Source organism: Gopherus flavomarginatus, chromosome 25 (genome assembly GCF_025201925.1).
Source record: "Gopherus flavomarginatus isolate rGopFla2 chromosome 25, rGopFla2.mat.asm, whole genome shotgun sequence".
Classification (NCBI taxonomy): Eukaryota; Metazoa; Chordata; order Testudines; family Testudinidae; genus Gopherus; species Gopherus flavomarginatus.
This window is the reverse complement of record NC_066641.1, coordinates 14,576,012-14,593,353: the sequence shown is the minus strand read 5'-3', so window position 1 is coordinate 14,593,353 and position 17,342 is coordinate 14,576,012. Positions and strand designations below refer to the sequence as shown.

The following is a 17,342-nucleotide window of genomic DNA, read 5'->3' as shown; positions in this document are numbered from 1 at the left end:
TCAGTTTTTTTTAATTTTGAAGGAAAAAATTGTAAAGATTTTTTAAATAATCTACCACCTCTGTGCAAATGTGTGACCGAACGTTACAGCTCAGAGAGGAGACTTGGGCCTGCTGCTAATTCAAAGATGCAGTTAAACATCTGAAGAGTCAGAACATCGTGTACAAGCTAACGCTCTGTTCACCGTCTGGCCCTGTCTGCTGAGAACTCACTACAGTGGGTGCAAGATCAAAGTTCTTTTCACTGGACTTTGCTGCTACATATTGTCAGTGACCGTTGTGTGAGGACAAGGAACACCAGCTAGAAGCAATGGGCTCTAACGTAACCAATGTGAAATTTTCTAGGCTGGATGCCAGGAAAAACAGAAGCGCCATCCAACAACCATTTTCAGGAGTTGCAGACAAGTGTAGCAGAGATCCCCTCCCTACACAAGATGGCTACGCTTTAGAATTCATGTATGAATCATGACTGTGTGGTTTGAATTCTGAAGATCCCTGAACACACTGGAAGGCTTCAATATGCACCTGGAGACTGTGCCATTAGGGGGTGCAAAAGGACTAAGTTTTCATCCCAAAAAGATATCAGAGGAAGTCCCAAAAGCTGCAGTCGTCATTACCATCACATTTGATTTCTTACTGGAAAAAAATTAAAATAAAAAAAAAGACTTCAAACAGTTTTATTTCTTCTCCCTGTCTCGAAGACACACTGGGTTTGGCTTTCCAGCCACAGGACTGCCAAGGTACCCAGGGTAGAAAAAGTGGTGCTATGTTAGGTGCTCCTTGCAAATAAAAGAAGATCCTCGTGCTCTTATTTTCAGACTGTAAGTGCCACATTTCACAAAGAAAACGGACAGAACCGCAAGCAGGTGAGCTCGGAGCAGGACCAAACACGGCACAAGCTACATTCGCAACTTCGCTTCCTTCTTTTGGCCAACCATGAAAAACTCAGAATTGATGCAATAAATTACTGCAGGGGATGGGAGAGGAGGAGAGAGTTACTCACAGGCTCTCCTGTCTAGTTCTAGGTGTAGCTTGAGGGGAACCCAAACGCTAGCTCTATCAATTCCTGTTTTTGTCTTGTCCCTTTGATCACACCAGAGAGAGCCAGTCACACTGGAAGTCCAAGGGCAATAAGTGCTCTTTAAAAACAGGGACAAGGAACTCCCTCCACCCAGGTCCAGAGTGAAAGTGATTATGCTCCACTGAGTAATCTCACTTCTCTTCACTTATTGACTCCCTGAATATACACAATCTGAACTGCTAATAAAGAGCAGCGGCGAATGTGTCTTCTCTAGACGCACAGAAGGGTAACATTAAGGCTTTGTCTACACTGCACTTTCGTCAGTAAAACTCAGTTGTTCAGGTGTGAACCTCCCACCCCCTCAAAAAACACAAAAAGACAAGTTTTACTGCCGAAAAGCGCTGGTGTGAACAGTGCTTTGTCGGCGGGAGAGCCTCTGGTGCAGGTGGATTTATTTTGTTGTTGGGAGAGCTCTCTCCTGCTGACAAAGTGGCTACACTGCACACCTTTTAGCAGCTGTGTCACTAAAAGGTGCGTAGGGCAGACACAGCCTTTCTATGTTCTGAGCAAGTTAAATGTAAGGAAGGGTGTGACATAAAGAACAATGGACAAGTCATTTGGTAGCTAAACAGAGGAAACAGCAAAGAGAAACTGGGTACACTGGCTGTATAAAATCTAGTTACTGGATTGAACCAATGACCTACAGCTCAGAGAGCTCCTAACATTAGATTTAAAAAATTTGAGTTGAGTTCCAGGAAGAAAGTTTTGTAGTTCCAGATTCTGCCTTGAAAGCCACAAGGCAGCAAGACAGCACAGTCAACACACCGAATGTAAGAATAAACTTTCTTAAGACAGCCAGGCCCAGTTTAAAGAGCTACTGCACTGCCCATTAAAATGGGTGAAGAAGCAAATCTGCAGTCAGGGCTGACTGTGACCCACCATTGTCATTTGTTGCTGGGAGTAAGGTGTATATCTACGATAACCACCACCAAGCTCCTGAAAGAGAAACCCCTCCAGGTTCTCCCGCTGCAATCCTCTGCATCTGTTAACTGCTACAAAGGGATCAGTAACAGCCTTCTTCATCCCACCTGCTCGCACTGGCTGCTGTGTAAGCAGGGCTTTCTTTCACTTTAAGCTGAACGGAAAGGCACATAACGAGTTACTCAAAGAATCAGGGTTTCAGCCGTGACCTCTGCCCAGACCACTGGCTTAATCTCTCCTATCTCAAAACACAGCTGTCCTTTCTGGAAACAAGTCTACTTCTCTTGCAGAAGAAAGGGCCAATACAGATAGTTCTCCTGACCCCAGCACAAGATCTGGATAACCAGATCTTGATAATGATCCCCTCAGGCTGAGGTGTAACTGCTATTGTTCTGTTTTCCTGAGAAAAAGGATGGACTAACGATATTGCTGGCCGCACATGGAACTGCAGTTATCAATCACGATGTAACAACATTAAGGAGACAAGAGAAACAAATGCCATTATCAGGCAACACAGAGAAACTGCTGAAGGGCCCAAACGTTCCATACCTCAACAAGGCTGCCAAGAAAGGTTTAGCTGGTTTCAGTGGAACTTCTGTGTGGCATAGAACGGTTATGCCAGCTACTTTGCAGTAATGCCTAGTGACTTAACTGTAGAAGATGGGAGTGAGGACTATTACTGGCACCACCAAAGCAGAAAATAAGGTTCCTAGCCTCCATGAGGTTTGAAAACCCTCTTGCTGCTAGTCTGCCACTGTAGAACAAGCACTTAGTTTAGTTACATTCAGTACTATTATGCACACAATGTCCCAGCAGCACCAGACAACGCCGGTTTCAGCACATCATTACCAACTCTGAATTTTATAACTGAAGCCTAAACTTTGCTTGGGTGGGGTGGGAAGGGAAGTGTATATAGCTTCTTAGGAGATAGCATTCATGGCGGCGGTGAATCATCAGTAATCATCTTGCTTATAGCAGCTTTAAAACCACTACGTTCTAGGAAACTTACCAGTGCAAACGGAGCGCATGAAGGAACGCCGACAGGCCCTCCATGATCAGAAGGATTGCCACAGTCAAGGTAGCGAAAGCAACAAATATGAAGAACAAAGCAAAACCTCCAGCCAAACTTCTCACACTGAGGCCGAAGTGGATCACCATAGTCCAGAGCACCTCGGAAAGCTCTGCAGGAAGAAGGGCGGGAAGAATGCTGCTTATTTCAGGGTGGTTGTGAAGGGAAGTTTCATTTCATAGAGAGTGGGCTTTAGGTAACATTCCGAAATAACCGTTCCCACCCCGCTGGGACGTTTCTAGCACTGCAGGAGCCGGAAGGATGCTTCCACTTGAACAGGAAGTGCCTGCAGCCGGGTAACTCAGGACCTGAACTCCAATTCCCGGCACAGGCTGCAAGGCCAGAGCTGCCACTTGCCCAGTGCTTTAAATTCCACCCACCCCTCCTGAGCCCAGGATGCTCTTCATAACCACAGCTTGCACACGCAGACTCTGGGCAGCGACCACTCCTGCCTCTTACTACAGATACAGTCACCCACACAAGAATGGAGCAACCCTGCATCTGCCGCACTACATGAGAGCAGCAGGGAACTTACCAATTAAACTTGACCAAGGACATTTTTTGGTAGGCTGAACAATTTTGGTCTATGAAATTAACACATGAAACTGATTCTTCACACACAGACCATATCACAGGTTGGTCAAAGCACAGCCCATGAGCCAAAGGTGGCGGCATGGAGATCTGCAATGGATTCCTCATCCAGCGTGCAATACTTCATCCTGGGCTTTGTACTCTAAAGAGGTTGCAACTCTGCGTTAAAATGTGAAGGAAGCTGCAATCTGCTCCATTTTATGCAGATTCCTTTGGGCTCCTGACAAGTTATTACTGCAGCCTCCACCACTGAACTCAATTTGGGTGCCATTGTCACAAGTGCCACCAGTCTATACACACTCTGACACACCAAGGTTCAATGACAAGCGAAGGCTAAAATCCTGATTACCCCAGTCAATAACGCCCGCCAACCATGAGCCCAGCACAGCCTGACCCTATCACACTGACCAAACGCACTCCTGTAGTCACACCCTCCATACTAGTGTAATCATCTTTGTACAAAATATGCCTTGTGAGGTATCATTTGAAAAACTAATAATATCATGGTGAAATATGTACAGCAATATTACAGAAAAAGTCATGAAGATGAGCTGAAATAACTGAAATATGTTTATCAGACAAATCTGAGGAGGGGGTAAAGCTAGTTTCTCAAAGACAAAATACAAGCTGACCCCTCTCGCCACGTGTCAAAGTTGATTGGCCATCACCAGGCAACTGGCCTTGCTTTGGCAGCAAAGCAGGGCAGGAACCGATCGATTTTCATTTTAACCAACTACATGAGACTCCATGCCTCCATCTGGAAAGAACTGGGGACTTTGTGAAAGATCCTAACTTGAAAATTTGCAGGGAACGTGGTAAGGACAAGCTAGACTTGGTTCAAGGTAAAACCAAGTCTTCGCTACTAGGAAGTGTTTTATCTTTCTCTCTCTATTTCTGACTTTAGCACCTAATACTTGTACTCACTTAAAATCTCTTTGTAGTTAAACTTGTTTTATTCTTTAATCAAAAGAAATCCAGCGTTGTGTTTAAACAGAATTGTTTGGTAACCCCAATTAAAGTAGCAGACTGTTGTACACTGACCCCTTATAAGGGCACTGGACCCCCAATATCTGAGCTGTCCAGAAGGCTGGGCCATGCAGAACACACATTTTGGGGGAAAATCTAGGACTGGGAATGTGCTGAGATCACCCTACAGGTAGTACCCAAGGCTACGGGAAGCCAGAGAGTAGCTGGTATTTGCTGACAGGCTGCTGGGCTCAGAGTGGCTGGAGCAGGACTGCAGATACACACACTCAGGGTGTGACCTGCATACTGTTTGGCTGTTTGTGAGCAGCTCAAACCGGGAGCTACATTAGTGAGACACTGTGAGGCACCCAAGGTTGCAAGGCAGGTGGTGACAACCCCTCACTGGTCCGGCGTGCATCCCAGAATACATGACACACACACTAGGGCAGTTTCTCTCTGAGGCACATACACACATGCCTAGGCCATCTCCCCAGGACATTTTTGTCCAGGTTGATCTTGAGACACTGATCAAACCTCCAGCTTTGGGAAAGATACTTACGTGCATGGGCCAGGCTGAGCGCCCAAAGCCGCAGGTAGGATGCTGTGTTGGAAATGCACCCCAGGCAATATTCAATGGTATGGATGGCCTGATGTACCACCGTATCCCCAAAATCAAACTGCAGAAAGAACAACAGAGCAAAGAGGGAGTGAGACCAGCTGCAAGGCAGCTGTAATGAGCAAGGGTTGGCAGATTAGGGGAGCGGCACCACTGACTGGGGCTATTACACGGGCACTGTTTGGGCTCTTACTGATCATTTCTTCTACTGGCCATTTGGATACAGATCATTTAGGAAGAATATCAAATAGAATTTCACAATTGCAGTGAAAGTTTACACTTTTTCCTAAATCTGAGAAACTAAATTAGAAATAATCATTCAACACATTCAACATTCAACAACAAATTGCAGTGTTAGACTCTATGAGTCTAACACTGCAATTTGTAGACTAAAAAATGTCGACTTTCACATGACAAGCAATGAAAACAGTTATGATCGGACCCAGGATTTTACCAGGAAAACACTGTTCAGTAAAAAGTGGTTCTGTACGAACACACTGGTAAGGAGTATCTATTTCTACAAGAGGAGAGGGATTACAAATACGGTTTTCCTTCTCCACAGGAATGAGATAAATGTATGGAAAAAAAAATCAGACAAAGCCTGAGACAATACTGCATCTTTCGCACTGCTGTGGAAACAATGGAAGCAATCTTGTAAGAGCAGGAACTGGCTCTCTGTGAAAGAAGAAATAACGCACAAAAAGTTATCTTGAAAATCTCATCTCTGCTTCACTTTTTCCATCTGCAGTCTCTATGCCTTTCAAGCATTTTGGCAATCAATTCAAAATGATTTCAAAATAAATGTAGGATAGTTTGCCCCACTGCAGCTTGGAAAAGAGGCCCATGTTTCTGCATCTTGGCGTTAATCCATGCGCCGTGAACTTCTCCAAAGCACGTTAAAGGGGATGAGAATTTTCCGACACCGAAAGGAATACAGCATGCTATTTTTATTCTTGTTCCCCCTTTAAATAGCCAAAGCAATAAACATTTCAAACAGCTATGTCAAACTAGCTGTCGAGAGCCCAGATCTCTCTCTTCACAGGAGCATAAACTGCAAGAATTCCTCAGTAAAACCTGCTCTGGTAAACAGAGTCCTCTGCCCAGCATGTACAGCAAGTCAGTGCAAAATAAACTGAAACCGACAAATATTTAAACAATAAATACAGCACATGGCAGAGTTCGTGAATAACTGCCAGGGAGACGACCACTTCTGTGCTTCAACCCAAAGGCTCTCGTGGGATGGCTTCAGCAGAGTTCCTGCAGCCTTATGGTTATTTTTCACTCTGCTTCTTTAAGAAAAAGGTTCATGTGCCTTCATGTCATTCAAACGTGATCAGATATATCTGCATTACGCCTATTTCACCAGCTCTCGGATTTATCCCTAAGGGCAACAGCTCTCTTAAAAGATCCATGTTCAGCAAAATGAAAAAAAAAAAAAAAAAAAAAAAGTGTCTCACTGCAAAGTTTCCACAATTCCACGACTTTTATGCACATTGACAGTTGTTTCAGAATTACGCATTCCAGGTTTACGATTACACAGCTGTTCCAGCTCTGAGGCCCTACCCTCATAAGGTAGTACAATAAAACCAGCAACTTGATAAAGGGGAGATCTGAGAGTACACCATGGTGGTATGTTTAGAATGTCACCACTCCCCGTTCTAGGAGACTTCGCCCCACTCAACACATTGAAAATTCACCTCAGTCATACACCTGAGATGCATAGGACCAAATTCTGCTTCTAGTTACATGTGTGAACTGCACTGACATTACTGGGTTACACACAGGGAACTAGAAGCTGAAGTCTGACCCTTTAGGGCAAGTCTTGAAACAAGCCAACAAGTGCCAGTGTAGGAGGAGGTTATCCACTTAGGCTTCTCTGCTGTACTGTTTGGATGAACTGAACATCTTTGTTCTTGAGGGTTGAGAAGAACTCTATAGTTATTTCACCATCAGACCAACTTCTGTCATTGTATCAACATTAGTTACCAGAGCCCCAAACGTTATAGAGCTAGATAAAAATGTAATGATCTAAAAGGTCTTGTGGGAACTGGAATGGAAAAGGAATGTCTATTTTTCTTGGCTGTGTGGAGATGGAGCTACACTAGTACATTCTATCATCATTTGTTGTTATGAAGACCAAGACCCGCCTATAACAAAAAAAAATCTGAGGAAGGTTTTGTTGATGGTGAAGCAACCCATATCTTTATCATTGTATGCACCAGCTTTCTTGGAGAAGAATGTGCAAGGGCCTTTTGCATGGACACCCCACATACCAGTCTATTTCACTTAAAGCTAAAACAAAGGACAAACAAAGCACCCAGGTACACTAACAGCACAGACCCACGAACAGAACTACTGCTCTTAAGGTTAACAAACTGCTTCCCAAGAGACAACCTCTTCCCTTGGCACCGCTACAGTCTGGAGCCACACCCACCCAAAAAGCGTAACTTAGCATATCAACTCTAGGACCAGGGCAGGTAAGAAGAACAAGAAGAATAATAGTTTCTCGCATCAAGAAGAGCAGCGAGGCTGGTTAGATTGCACAGTCTGTTCCCAAATGGTATTTGATACTGCTCCAACTCTCCGAGAGCCTAACTATTTGTGTTTGAATATGAGCAATTCTCACCCCTCTTTTAAAGAGAAAAATATTGATTCTCTAAGTCATCAGCTAGTCCAATTGTGTGTGTTCCAATATTTGGCTGCATGTGTTTAGGGCAACATTCAGTCAATAAAATACCTAGCTCTGGATGATACCTGGGTGTGTGTGTGTGTGTGTGTGATCTATAAGCAGTTTGCAAAAAACCCTAGACATTCCCATAGACCGTTATATCTGTTTTGTAAAAGTGTTAACAAATTGAGTCTTGCTTCTCTGGCAACTCTATAATGAACATTTAGAAGCCCCTTGTAGATCTTTTGATCGACAGCTTTGCAGGTCAACTGAGAAGGATTTGCAATCTAAAAATCAAGGGAGATAAGAAAGCAAACAATTTAAGAAGAGATGCAGCAATTCAGACAAGGTATTTTAAAATGGAGATGATATTGTATGGAGTATTAGAAGTGGCCCATACATGTAAACAGCTAGACCTCATGATAAAACAAGTCACATGGCATGAAAAAAAATCATGTGTTAATTCAGCAGATGATTTACATCGATGGGAAATGGCACAGATACATATGAATGCAAAGCTGGCTGTCATCTTACCACCTCATCCTCTGCAGGCTTGTAAACATAAATTTACATTTAGTGCTGAGTCTCACAATCAGAACATCAATCATGAACATGAGTTTAACAAATCCCTTATTCACATGCCATAGTTAAGTGGTAGCACTTGGTTAGCACACACTGTGCCAGCTGCGTAACGCCCAAGAACAGCAGTCCACTACCCTGTCCAAATAGGCAGCAGAATGTCCCCGAGATGACAAATATCACTCTCCCTTTTTCTCCCCAGGTGTGGTAGAAAAAGCAGGGCAGTTAGGAAAACATGTTAAAGTGAATTTGGAACAAGAGTTGATTACTCAAGAAATACAGCACTTGGATTTATTTTAAACACAGGCTTATAATGCCAGAGAGAGAAATAAATAAATAGGGTAACTCAAATAATAAATACACAATTACCATTTCAACTGGAGAATAAACTGGGTAAAATGCATCCGTGGCAACTGACTAGATGTTACTGTTTAGCCTAAGGGGACGGGGGACAGGAGGGGGAACTTGCCTATCAGATAGGCATTCCTTGTAATAAGAATTCAGACAGAAAGGGCCACATATGTTCCTTGACGTGTGCCAAGAACTGTCACTGATGTTAACAGTCACGAGGATGAGTGGAAGGCAGCGTGAGGAAGCAGGAAATTAGAACGGATATTGATTTCTACTGTTCCAGTTCCACTGGCAATGTTGGTACTGAGTTAGGATCTTAGAAGCTAGTAAATATATTAAGCAGGAAATAACCCCTTTCATTGCCAGCTTTATAGTTACGAAGCAAAGGATGATCAGACGCTTACCTCATCCCCATCTTCAGAATGGGTAGAAAGCTGGTCATGCTGAATGATCTCTGCATCCTCCTCAGTTGGTCCATTGCCCACCCGGATCCCACCGAAGTTGTGAGTTCCCTAAAATGTGAACAAAGAGAAAGAGTAGAGTGTTGCCGTGGTTTAGTGAGACGCTTGTGGAAGGGATCAGAGAACGCATTTTGTACACCTCCAGAAAGCAGCAGCAGCTCAAAGAAAACCACATAGTAAATGTTAAGAGTCAAGGCACAAACATGGTTCACAAATGGCGTATACTGCTCTTCCTGACTGAGTGGGAAACGTGCTCATAACTGCTGAGTCTGAAAAACAAACCAATTTTGAATTAATTTTTGATGTTATAAAGCTTTACACAAAATAATTTCACCTTTGACCAAGAGCCACATTCTCTCAAAGTGACAGATAGGCTGAAATTGATGGAAATATTTAACAAATTGTTGCTCAAAACCCAAGAGCTTTGGGAACTCCTGGAATTTTTGACAGAAAGACAAGTACTGCTGTATATTAAATAAATCACTTACTGGCAAATAGCGAAGCAGCATTATCCCACATGCTAACAACATACATATATGCTTGCTCTGCACCAATTTGTACCAGGCATGCCCACACCACACATTGCCACGGATGGGGTTGGGGTGGGAATCAGACCTTCTTACATGGAAGTTCTGAACTGTGCAAATGATTCCTTTGATAAGCATTTGTTTAAACATTCAGTACTTAAGACACAACCGTTCTTTGGTTTCTCCTCAAACATTAAAGGTCATACTTAAAAAACAGATTCTGTTCTAACTTCACTTGGTCTTAACTGATCAAATTAGTAAAGTTAGGGCTGCTTCATTTTGCACGTTGAAGCGTAATCATTGTTCAGTTACATTAAACCTGCTACAGGCTTCATACTCCAAGTATACAACACACACCATCAATAATGACACAGCCCATTCACTGTTTGACAGGTTCTCTTACAATAGAGTTTTCAGGCATTGTAAGTGGAATTTAGAAAGACGATGAAAATCTAATTTGCACTTAACCTTATTTTCAGGATTCTAAACTGCTAGCAACCAACCTTTGCACACTGTAGATAGATTTCTATTTTCATTCAAAAACACCCAGTAACATGGAGTAAAATACTTATTGGCAATCTGAGACTCTACTTTATATGTTCAGAACTTTAAAATTTGACGGACCTAAAAGGTGCAAATATAAAATGCAGTGAATATATGATGTGACCTACAACATTAGCATCTGCCCTTACAGAGTGGTGCATTTAGCAGTTATAGGTGTGCATATACTAGAGCTGATTTTGGAAAATTCCCATAGAACAGGTAACAGGAAAAGTCAATTGGATATGATTTATTCAGGTGCCTCTCTCTATAATACCTAGGTATCAGAAGCATTTCAGTGTTGACACAAACAAATATTTTGGGGGTATGAAATGTAAACATAGCTTTAAATTCAAAATATTATAATTTAAGGATGACTGTGAAAAACAAAGAAGATCAAACTTAGTGTCCTCCATCTCTGCTTTCATAGTTCATCAGGATTCTGGCGATACGGAGCAACAGTCTAACATGCTTGCTTTTCTCACATTAATGCACTGATTATTAGTACAATGCACTTATAAACAGACTGGTTTTCAAAGCCTTGTTTTTGTCTTGATACAATTTATTGTCAGGCCAGGTGTCAAACTTGGAATGGATTTATTTAACTCTTGCCAGATTACCTCCAAATACACTCCAGACATTTTACTTGAAAAAAAAAAAAAAAAAAAAAACAGAAAACAGAATACAGAAAAAAGTGACACACATTAAGATAGTAAGAAGTATACTTCAAGGTAAGAGCAAAAAGGCTTGTGTTTGGGTTCTGTTTTTGAAACTCGTATCAAGGTGGTGTTCTGCTAGTCACATTTCTAGGCACTGGAGATTTGTGGACACGAGTTATTTAATCAAACACAAGATTAGCTTACAGCTTTTTCTCATGCACTTGGCTAATGTATATTCTCTTTGGGCTGGTGTCAATTGCTTTAGCTCAGCTCATATTAATAGAGCCACGACATTTTCCATCACGTGGGGATCTGGCCCTCTGCTGTGCATTGGATAGGATTGTGTTAGAAGAGGTATGTCAACAGCCTCATTCACAGCTGGCGTTTTTACACACCTAATACATTTGATGGATCTCACACAAATGCAATTATCCAGATGTTTCTTAACACTCCTGAAAGCTTCTTGCAAGGCTATTATTAAAGATTTGTTATGGAAATGTTTACTATCTAAATATTAAACCTGATTTTCAGTTGGTCACATAGTATAAGGCTGAATGCAAAATCCAATTCAGACAATTTATTTGCATGATTTAGTCTCTTTGGAGAAAGGCCACATTTCATGTTTGTGACAACTTGAAATGTGTCCTTCTGGTGAAGCAAGCCATGAAGGCTGCTTCACTCACTAGCTGGCCGTGGACTCTGGACATGGATGGTAGTAGATTTACACACAGCTCTGTTTGGTACACAGCTATTTCACAGTAACATCAGATTCTACAAGTCCCCATAAAGAAGCAGACAAAAAAAAAACAACCCATTAACTGTTGATGTGAAACCACAGGGCTAGTGCTGCTGAGAGGACCACACATATGTATGACTTTTTGGAGTATGGAATGTAAACAGAAAGATTTCAAAACAGAAGAGGTCAAATCTGGTTTGTAAAAACAAATATGCAAGAAGGTAAAACAAGGGGATTTCATCTTGGAGGTCTGAAGACAAGGCATTCTTGTGAGCTAGGATCTCTCCAGCACTTTCCAGAGAAGGGTCTTTGCATTACAGGGCCACTTAGTTATTCTCTTTCATTTGTGTGTATGACTATTTAGGAATGCATCACAATTATATTGAGGGTACTGGAATGTATCTTGCCGAGACAGGGACTGCTTTACCACAGGGGGATCTCGTTAACCACTTAGGAAGTGCAGATATGTATATAATATTCCAGAGGTTATGGAGTGTAATTCCAACTCCCCTTCTTTAAATCCGTCACATGATTTTAAAGCCACTCACTGTTGCAGCTGCTGCTGCCTCCAGTGCCTGCGCGTTCTGGACTGTGCTGACTTGGCCCTCCATGGGTTGCCCTTCCTGATAGTGAATGGAAGAAAGAATGGGAAAGAGGAAGAAAAACAAAAGAGAAAGGGAGACGAATGGAGGGGACATGGGAGGATGGAAGATGGTCAGAGAAGGGAGAGGGAGTGTCTTTAACTGAACTGTACTTTGACGGACTGTAACATCCTAACAGTTCTCTGCCGTACATGCAAGGAGAATTTTCAAGTAGCCTCAGTGCATGTATGTCAGGTGCCTACATTTTATAGATATATTTAAGTACAGTTGCATAGCCACAAAAGACAAAGATACCCTAAGAGATAAGCTCCCACATTCACAAGCAAAGATTAGTCTAATTTTTAGATCTAAACTCCTTTAATCAGGTTGATGACATTACTGTTGATCAATTCACTATTAATTGTATCTCTGCTTCTGCACCTTGGCCTCCAAGGAAAGGCACAGAAACAAGTTCAATAATCAATGGCTTCTGTGCTCCTATATGGACCGAGAGTACCCAAGCAGGATGTATTTATTTTACAATGGCATCTACACAGGTTTTCTAATGCAGAATCAGAGCTAGATTCAGATCTCAGAGGCAAGCAGGCAACACCTCATGTCTGGTAAAACCCACTTGTCTTCGTGTGTGCACACATGCAAAGGGGTTTCAGAGGTCATGCCCCAATGTGAACCTACGTATCCAAGACCAAGACAGAGCCAACAGCTTTTGAACTACTAATAGTTGTAACCAGAAATACCAAAAACAGTCACCCACCAAATGCTTTCTTCTTAAATATTGATGGCGAAGGACCAAGGGTTTAACTACCAGCATCCATGGCACACACAGCAGCGCGACAACCACCAGGAAGCACTGAAGCCCTACCTGTGGAACAAACAGACATGGTACAAGGTGATGCAGTGAATGTTCCACTCCTGTTAAGGTACTTTACAGAACAGGTCTCATGCACATTGCAACTCTCAACTGTGAATAACTCCCATATACAAGTGTTTCCCTGGTACACAGATCCTTCAGTCTGCTGGTTGGGAAGCAATAGTTATAACAGGAGCTGAACCGTTCTTAGTGTTTGTCTGAAGCTGTGTCACCTCAGGCTGTGTTCACATCAGACTGTACACCCCAAGCAAGGGAGGCGTGGTCATCACTCGGGTTAGAGACCTCCAAGGGAAATCTAAGTGGATTTGCAGGCAGAGGCCGTTTGTCAGGTGGCAAAGGGAGTGGCTCTCGAGTCTGTCGTGACTAGTGTCTTAGCACAGAGTTAGATGGCACTACGCTACTTTTTTTTTTTTTTTTTTTTTTTTTTTTTAACGTCCACTTCAATAAGTCCTAACCACTTCTGGTTTCTAAAGAACCCATGGTACTTTGTGATAAAAAGGGTAGGGCGTTTGGTGTCTTGATCATGCTCAAGATCTGATAGTTACTTTCAGAAAGACCTGGATTCTCTGCTGGAGAAGTTACTCTTTGTAATGTTTTGGTTCAAAACTGTTTGTGTTCCTACCCTAGGAGTGAAAACAATTGCCACAAAAAGAGTCTCTCTAACACCTCAGGATGCTTCAGGATAAAGCGTGCCACCCTAAATCATTAGGTTCTTGTTTCATATTTTATTTCCTCTGCAGTAGTTAAGCTCTTAGGAGTGAAAGCTTCTTTCTCATATTACAAACCATCAATCACCCTGTATCATTGTAGTGAGAGACACATACCTGTCCTTTATAAAGCATCTTGTTACTGGGATCGGCATAGGAGAAAAGAAACATGTTGATAAAATGGATTAGAAGGCTTGGCGCATCCTTTGAAGTGTGAACATCATAGGCTGACCATTTGTAGAAAATTAGGATAACAAGGTAGCCAAACAATGACGACATGAAAATCATTTCAGGAATAAACCCAAGATAGATGTTCAGTGGTTTCTTGAAATAGCTACAGAGAAAGAGGAATCAGAGAGAGTTTGACATATGTTAGAGCATCACCACATTTGATGAGTTAGATAAATTGAATGCAGATTAAGACAGTGAAATTAACTTTTAACAGATAATACAAGAGGAAGAGTCTTTCAGAACAAATGAATTGTCAGTTTCTGCATTTCTAATCATCTTTAGAACTAAAAGTTTGATCAGAAATATTTGATATGCAAATATAGTCTCGCAGGATGAGAAATATCCATAATGAAATGTTTCCTGACTAGTGAAATAACTCATGTTGAAATCTCTCCATCTTAAAACCTGCTGCAAGATTTATGGTCTTAGAGGCATTAAGGAGCTAGATCAGAAAACCTAACAATCTAATCTCACCTGATAAATCTCATACAGACATTCTGCACTAGTGGAAGTGTATTGTCCTAGTAAAAAACAGACCAAAGAGCACTCACATGTGGTTGAGAAGGCTCAGTGTGACACCAAAAAGCATGTGGATGATGCCAAGAATCACAGACATCTTCATCTTAAAGGAGTTGAGGAAGTTCAGCTTGTTGCTTGCAATATTCCAAATCTGTCACAAACAACATGGATTCAATCCGAATTAATTAGCAAAAGGAAGACAGTTGAACCAAAGCAGCATTTACAGCACAAGAAGCTAACCAGGAACTGAAAATAAGGACACTATACATTTTACAAACACATTTTAAAATAAACATTCGATCATCTTGTTTCTTCACTTACCAGCCAACCTCAAATTCAGGGATTGTGGTTTCCCTGATCTTACCAGCACCTAAGCAGAGCAAGGTCTGAGCCTTGCTCACTTCCAAGGTGGCCAGCTGGAGTTCTGAGTTTTCCTCCTGCCACAATCTGTGCTGTTGCTTGAGAAAGAATCGTGCAGTTCCCTTTTTGAACAAAGTGTCTTCTGGCCTCTAATACCAGCAAACCCCTCTAACGTCAAATACAGGATCAGTTCAAATGCAAATCAATTCTTAAGGGCAGTTTTCCGAATCCAAATAGCTTATAAAGAGACAAGTCAAATGGTGTTACCCGGAAATATACATTTCCAAGGCACGTGGGTGGCTTTTAGCAGAAGATAATACGACAAGTTCACTAGGAAATGCATGACAGGCTCTCAAGCCTAATACCAAACTTAACTCCAGTGCTGTTGAGATACTGCAACCCTAAATACCTAGGGAAAGGGGGTCAACAAAGAGAGACCTTCAGAACTCCTGCTGGTCACCATTTCAGTACTCAGAAGCCATCACACTAATCGACGACATAGTAGAGATAAGTAATGGAACCCACTCCACCATCCATCCCAGTGTTTTCCTCAACAGTTACTGCCCTGAGTTTGCTATGATAACACACACACCCTTAGCTTTTTCAACCATGCACCAGAAAGTCACAGTTACATAAGCCAGAGAAATGTCTAAGGCCACATGTATCGGAAGGAAGAACTCTTACCGGGTCGATGCCAAATGGATATGGTCCACCAAAGACCCCTGCCACGGCAGGATTCAGCTGCAGGACAGGGGTGTTCTGAACCAACTCTGCTCTGTTTGGGTTCAAATAGATATAAAGCTTTACAAACTGTAAAAATTGTACTCAACAAAAAATGAGACCATAGAACACCAGTTTCCTCCTGATCCATGAAGGGCAAGTACATCTCAGTACAATGAATGGGAGCATTAGTAATCCTTGTGTCACTTGGGAACCTGCCTAAGGAACCAACGTTTCAGCCTCCATGTGCAGTTCAATGCCCATGTGAGACTTTGGCAGGACCTTCCTGCCTGAATCTGAATAACCAGGCTCTTTGGCAAGACAGTTAAATAACTATTTTGGGTGTTAAATGCACACACAGGAGGAAGGGAGGAGAACTACAGGCAATTTGCTTCTTTCCATGCATTTTAATAGTGCGTCTAAGGCTCTGTTGAGGGAGCTAGACCAGGAAGAGCCAACTGACATCCAGTTTATCCAAAGGTCATTTTCACTTAAACATCTGCAGCTCTTTGTATTTCTTTACACAGCATGCGGCTTCACTCCCCCAAGAAACATTTCCTAAAGAAATAACACTGCTGTGGTTCCTGCCATGCATACATTCCTATGCAATTACAAACCCTGAAAAACGGATTCAGGAACTCAGCCCTATGGTTTTACTTCTCAAGCACCTAATTACTTACGTCCAGTTGCCTTTCGAGAACATCGGCCGGACGCTCCATGATGAGCCAAACATATTAAGCGCTTTGGAGAAGCAGTCATTGTAGATAAGGCCAGTGTACATAGAGAACACTCCCATTAGCAGAATGATGTACCGACCACTAAAAATGGTGTTGAACATCTGTTTAATAAAAAAGTCTGTGAGGATACGCGCACACAAAAACAGAGGCTGAAGTCACCCAATTCCAGGGCCCAGGCTGCCAGTCCTGGACTAAAGCCACTGAGCCTTTGCCATTCTATGACAAGAATTAAGGCTGCAGGGGTTACAACTGCAAGGATGACACAAACTGAGCCCGGAGGACAGCTGGCAGCCTACCAGAGTGGGTTAGGTGGGACTGTCTCACCTTCCAGCTCAGGGGATGTACAGAAAATATCACATTTGATGAAATTTCTTAAAATTTCAGTGTGAATAGGTGCCGGGAAGATAGTCAGAGCCTGGGCAGGTACTGTTAACAGCTTCTCCCATGCTCTGCCCATGTGTTTCAGTCCTGACAGATCTGTTCGTCAATCCAAGACCTAAGCGAGCACGACCAATTTAACTAAGTTATGGGAATGTTTAGGACAGCGGGCCGTGAGCGAGAACACATTTGACTGCAGCTTAGTCTCTGGTTTACAACCACTTATCACGGGAACTGGCACCCCCAGTGGTGAAAACCTCACAGATTAACCATCAAACCACGTCTGTCTGAATCATTGTTTCAGACACTTAAATGCAAACCAAAGGAATCCCCACAATTCTAAGAAGGGCATTACTCATCATCTTGTGGTCTATGGACTTTTGTTTGCTATTAGTTTGTTCATATTCTTGACAAACTGGACACGAAAAAAAATTGTTGTACTATTGGCAGTTTG

General features: G+C 42.4%; 1 protein-coding gene across 9 annotated transcripts in view; it reads right to left on the bottom strand.

Annotated features, from left to right (window-relative positions):
- ATP6V0A1 (ATPase H+ transporting V0 subunit a1) overlaps positions 1-17,342 on the bottom strand; it is a 44,386-nt gene that overhangs the window by 7,291 nt on the left and 19,753 nt on the right. For 3 of the 9 annotated variants that reach the window (XM_050934568.1, XM_050934570.1, XM_050934571.1), the window contains exons 13-22: positions 16,454-16,611; positions 15,738-15,828; positions 14,726-14,844; positions 14,061-14,277; positions 13,120-13,227; positions 12,312-12,386; positions 9,245-9,352; positions 8,445-8,462; positions 5,186-5,303; positions 3,010-3,181 (exon numbers count right to left, since the gene is read on the bottom strand). In XM_050934568.1, coding sequence (XP_050790525.1) covers positions 3,010-3,181; positions 5,186-5,303; positions 8,445-8,462; positions 9,245-9,352; positions 12,312-12,386; positions 13,120-13,227; positions 14,061-14,277; positions 14,726-14,844; positions 15,738-15,828; positions 16,454-16,611 — 1,184 coding nt within the window. The remainder of the gene's footprint in view (positions 1-3,009; positions 3,182-5,185; positions 5,304-8,444; positions 8,463-9,244; positions 9,353-12,311; positions 12,387-13,119; positions 13,228-14,060; positions 14,278-14,725; positions 14,845-15,737; positions 15,829-16,453; positions 16,612-17,342) is intronic. The other 6 variants (XM_050934573.1, XM_050934575.1, XM_050934574.1 and 3 more) reach the window with 4 other exon arrangements.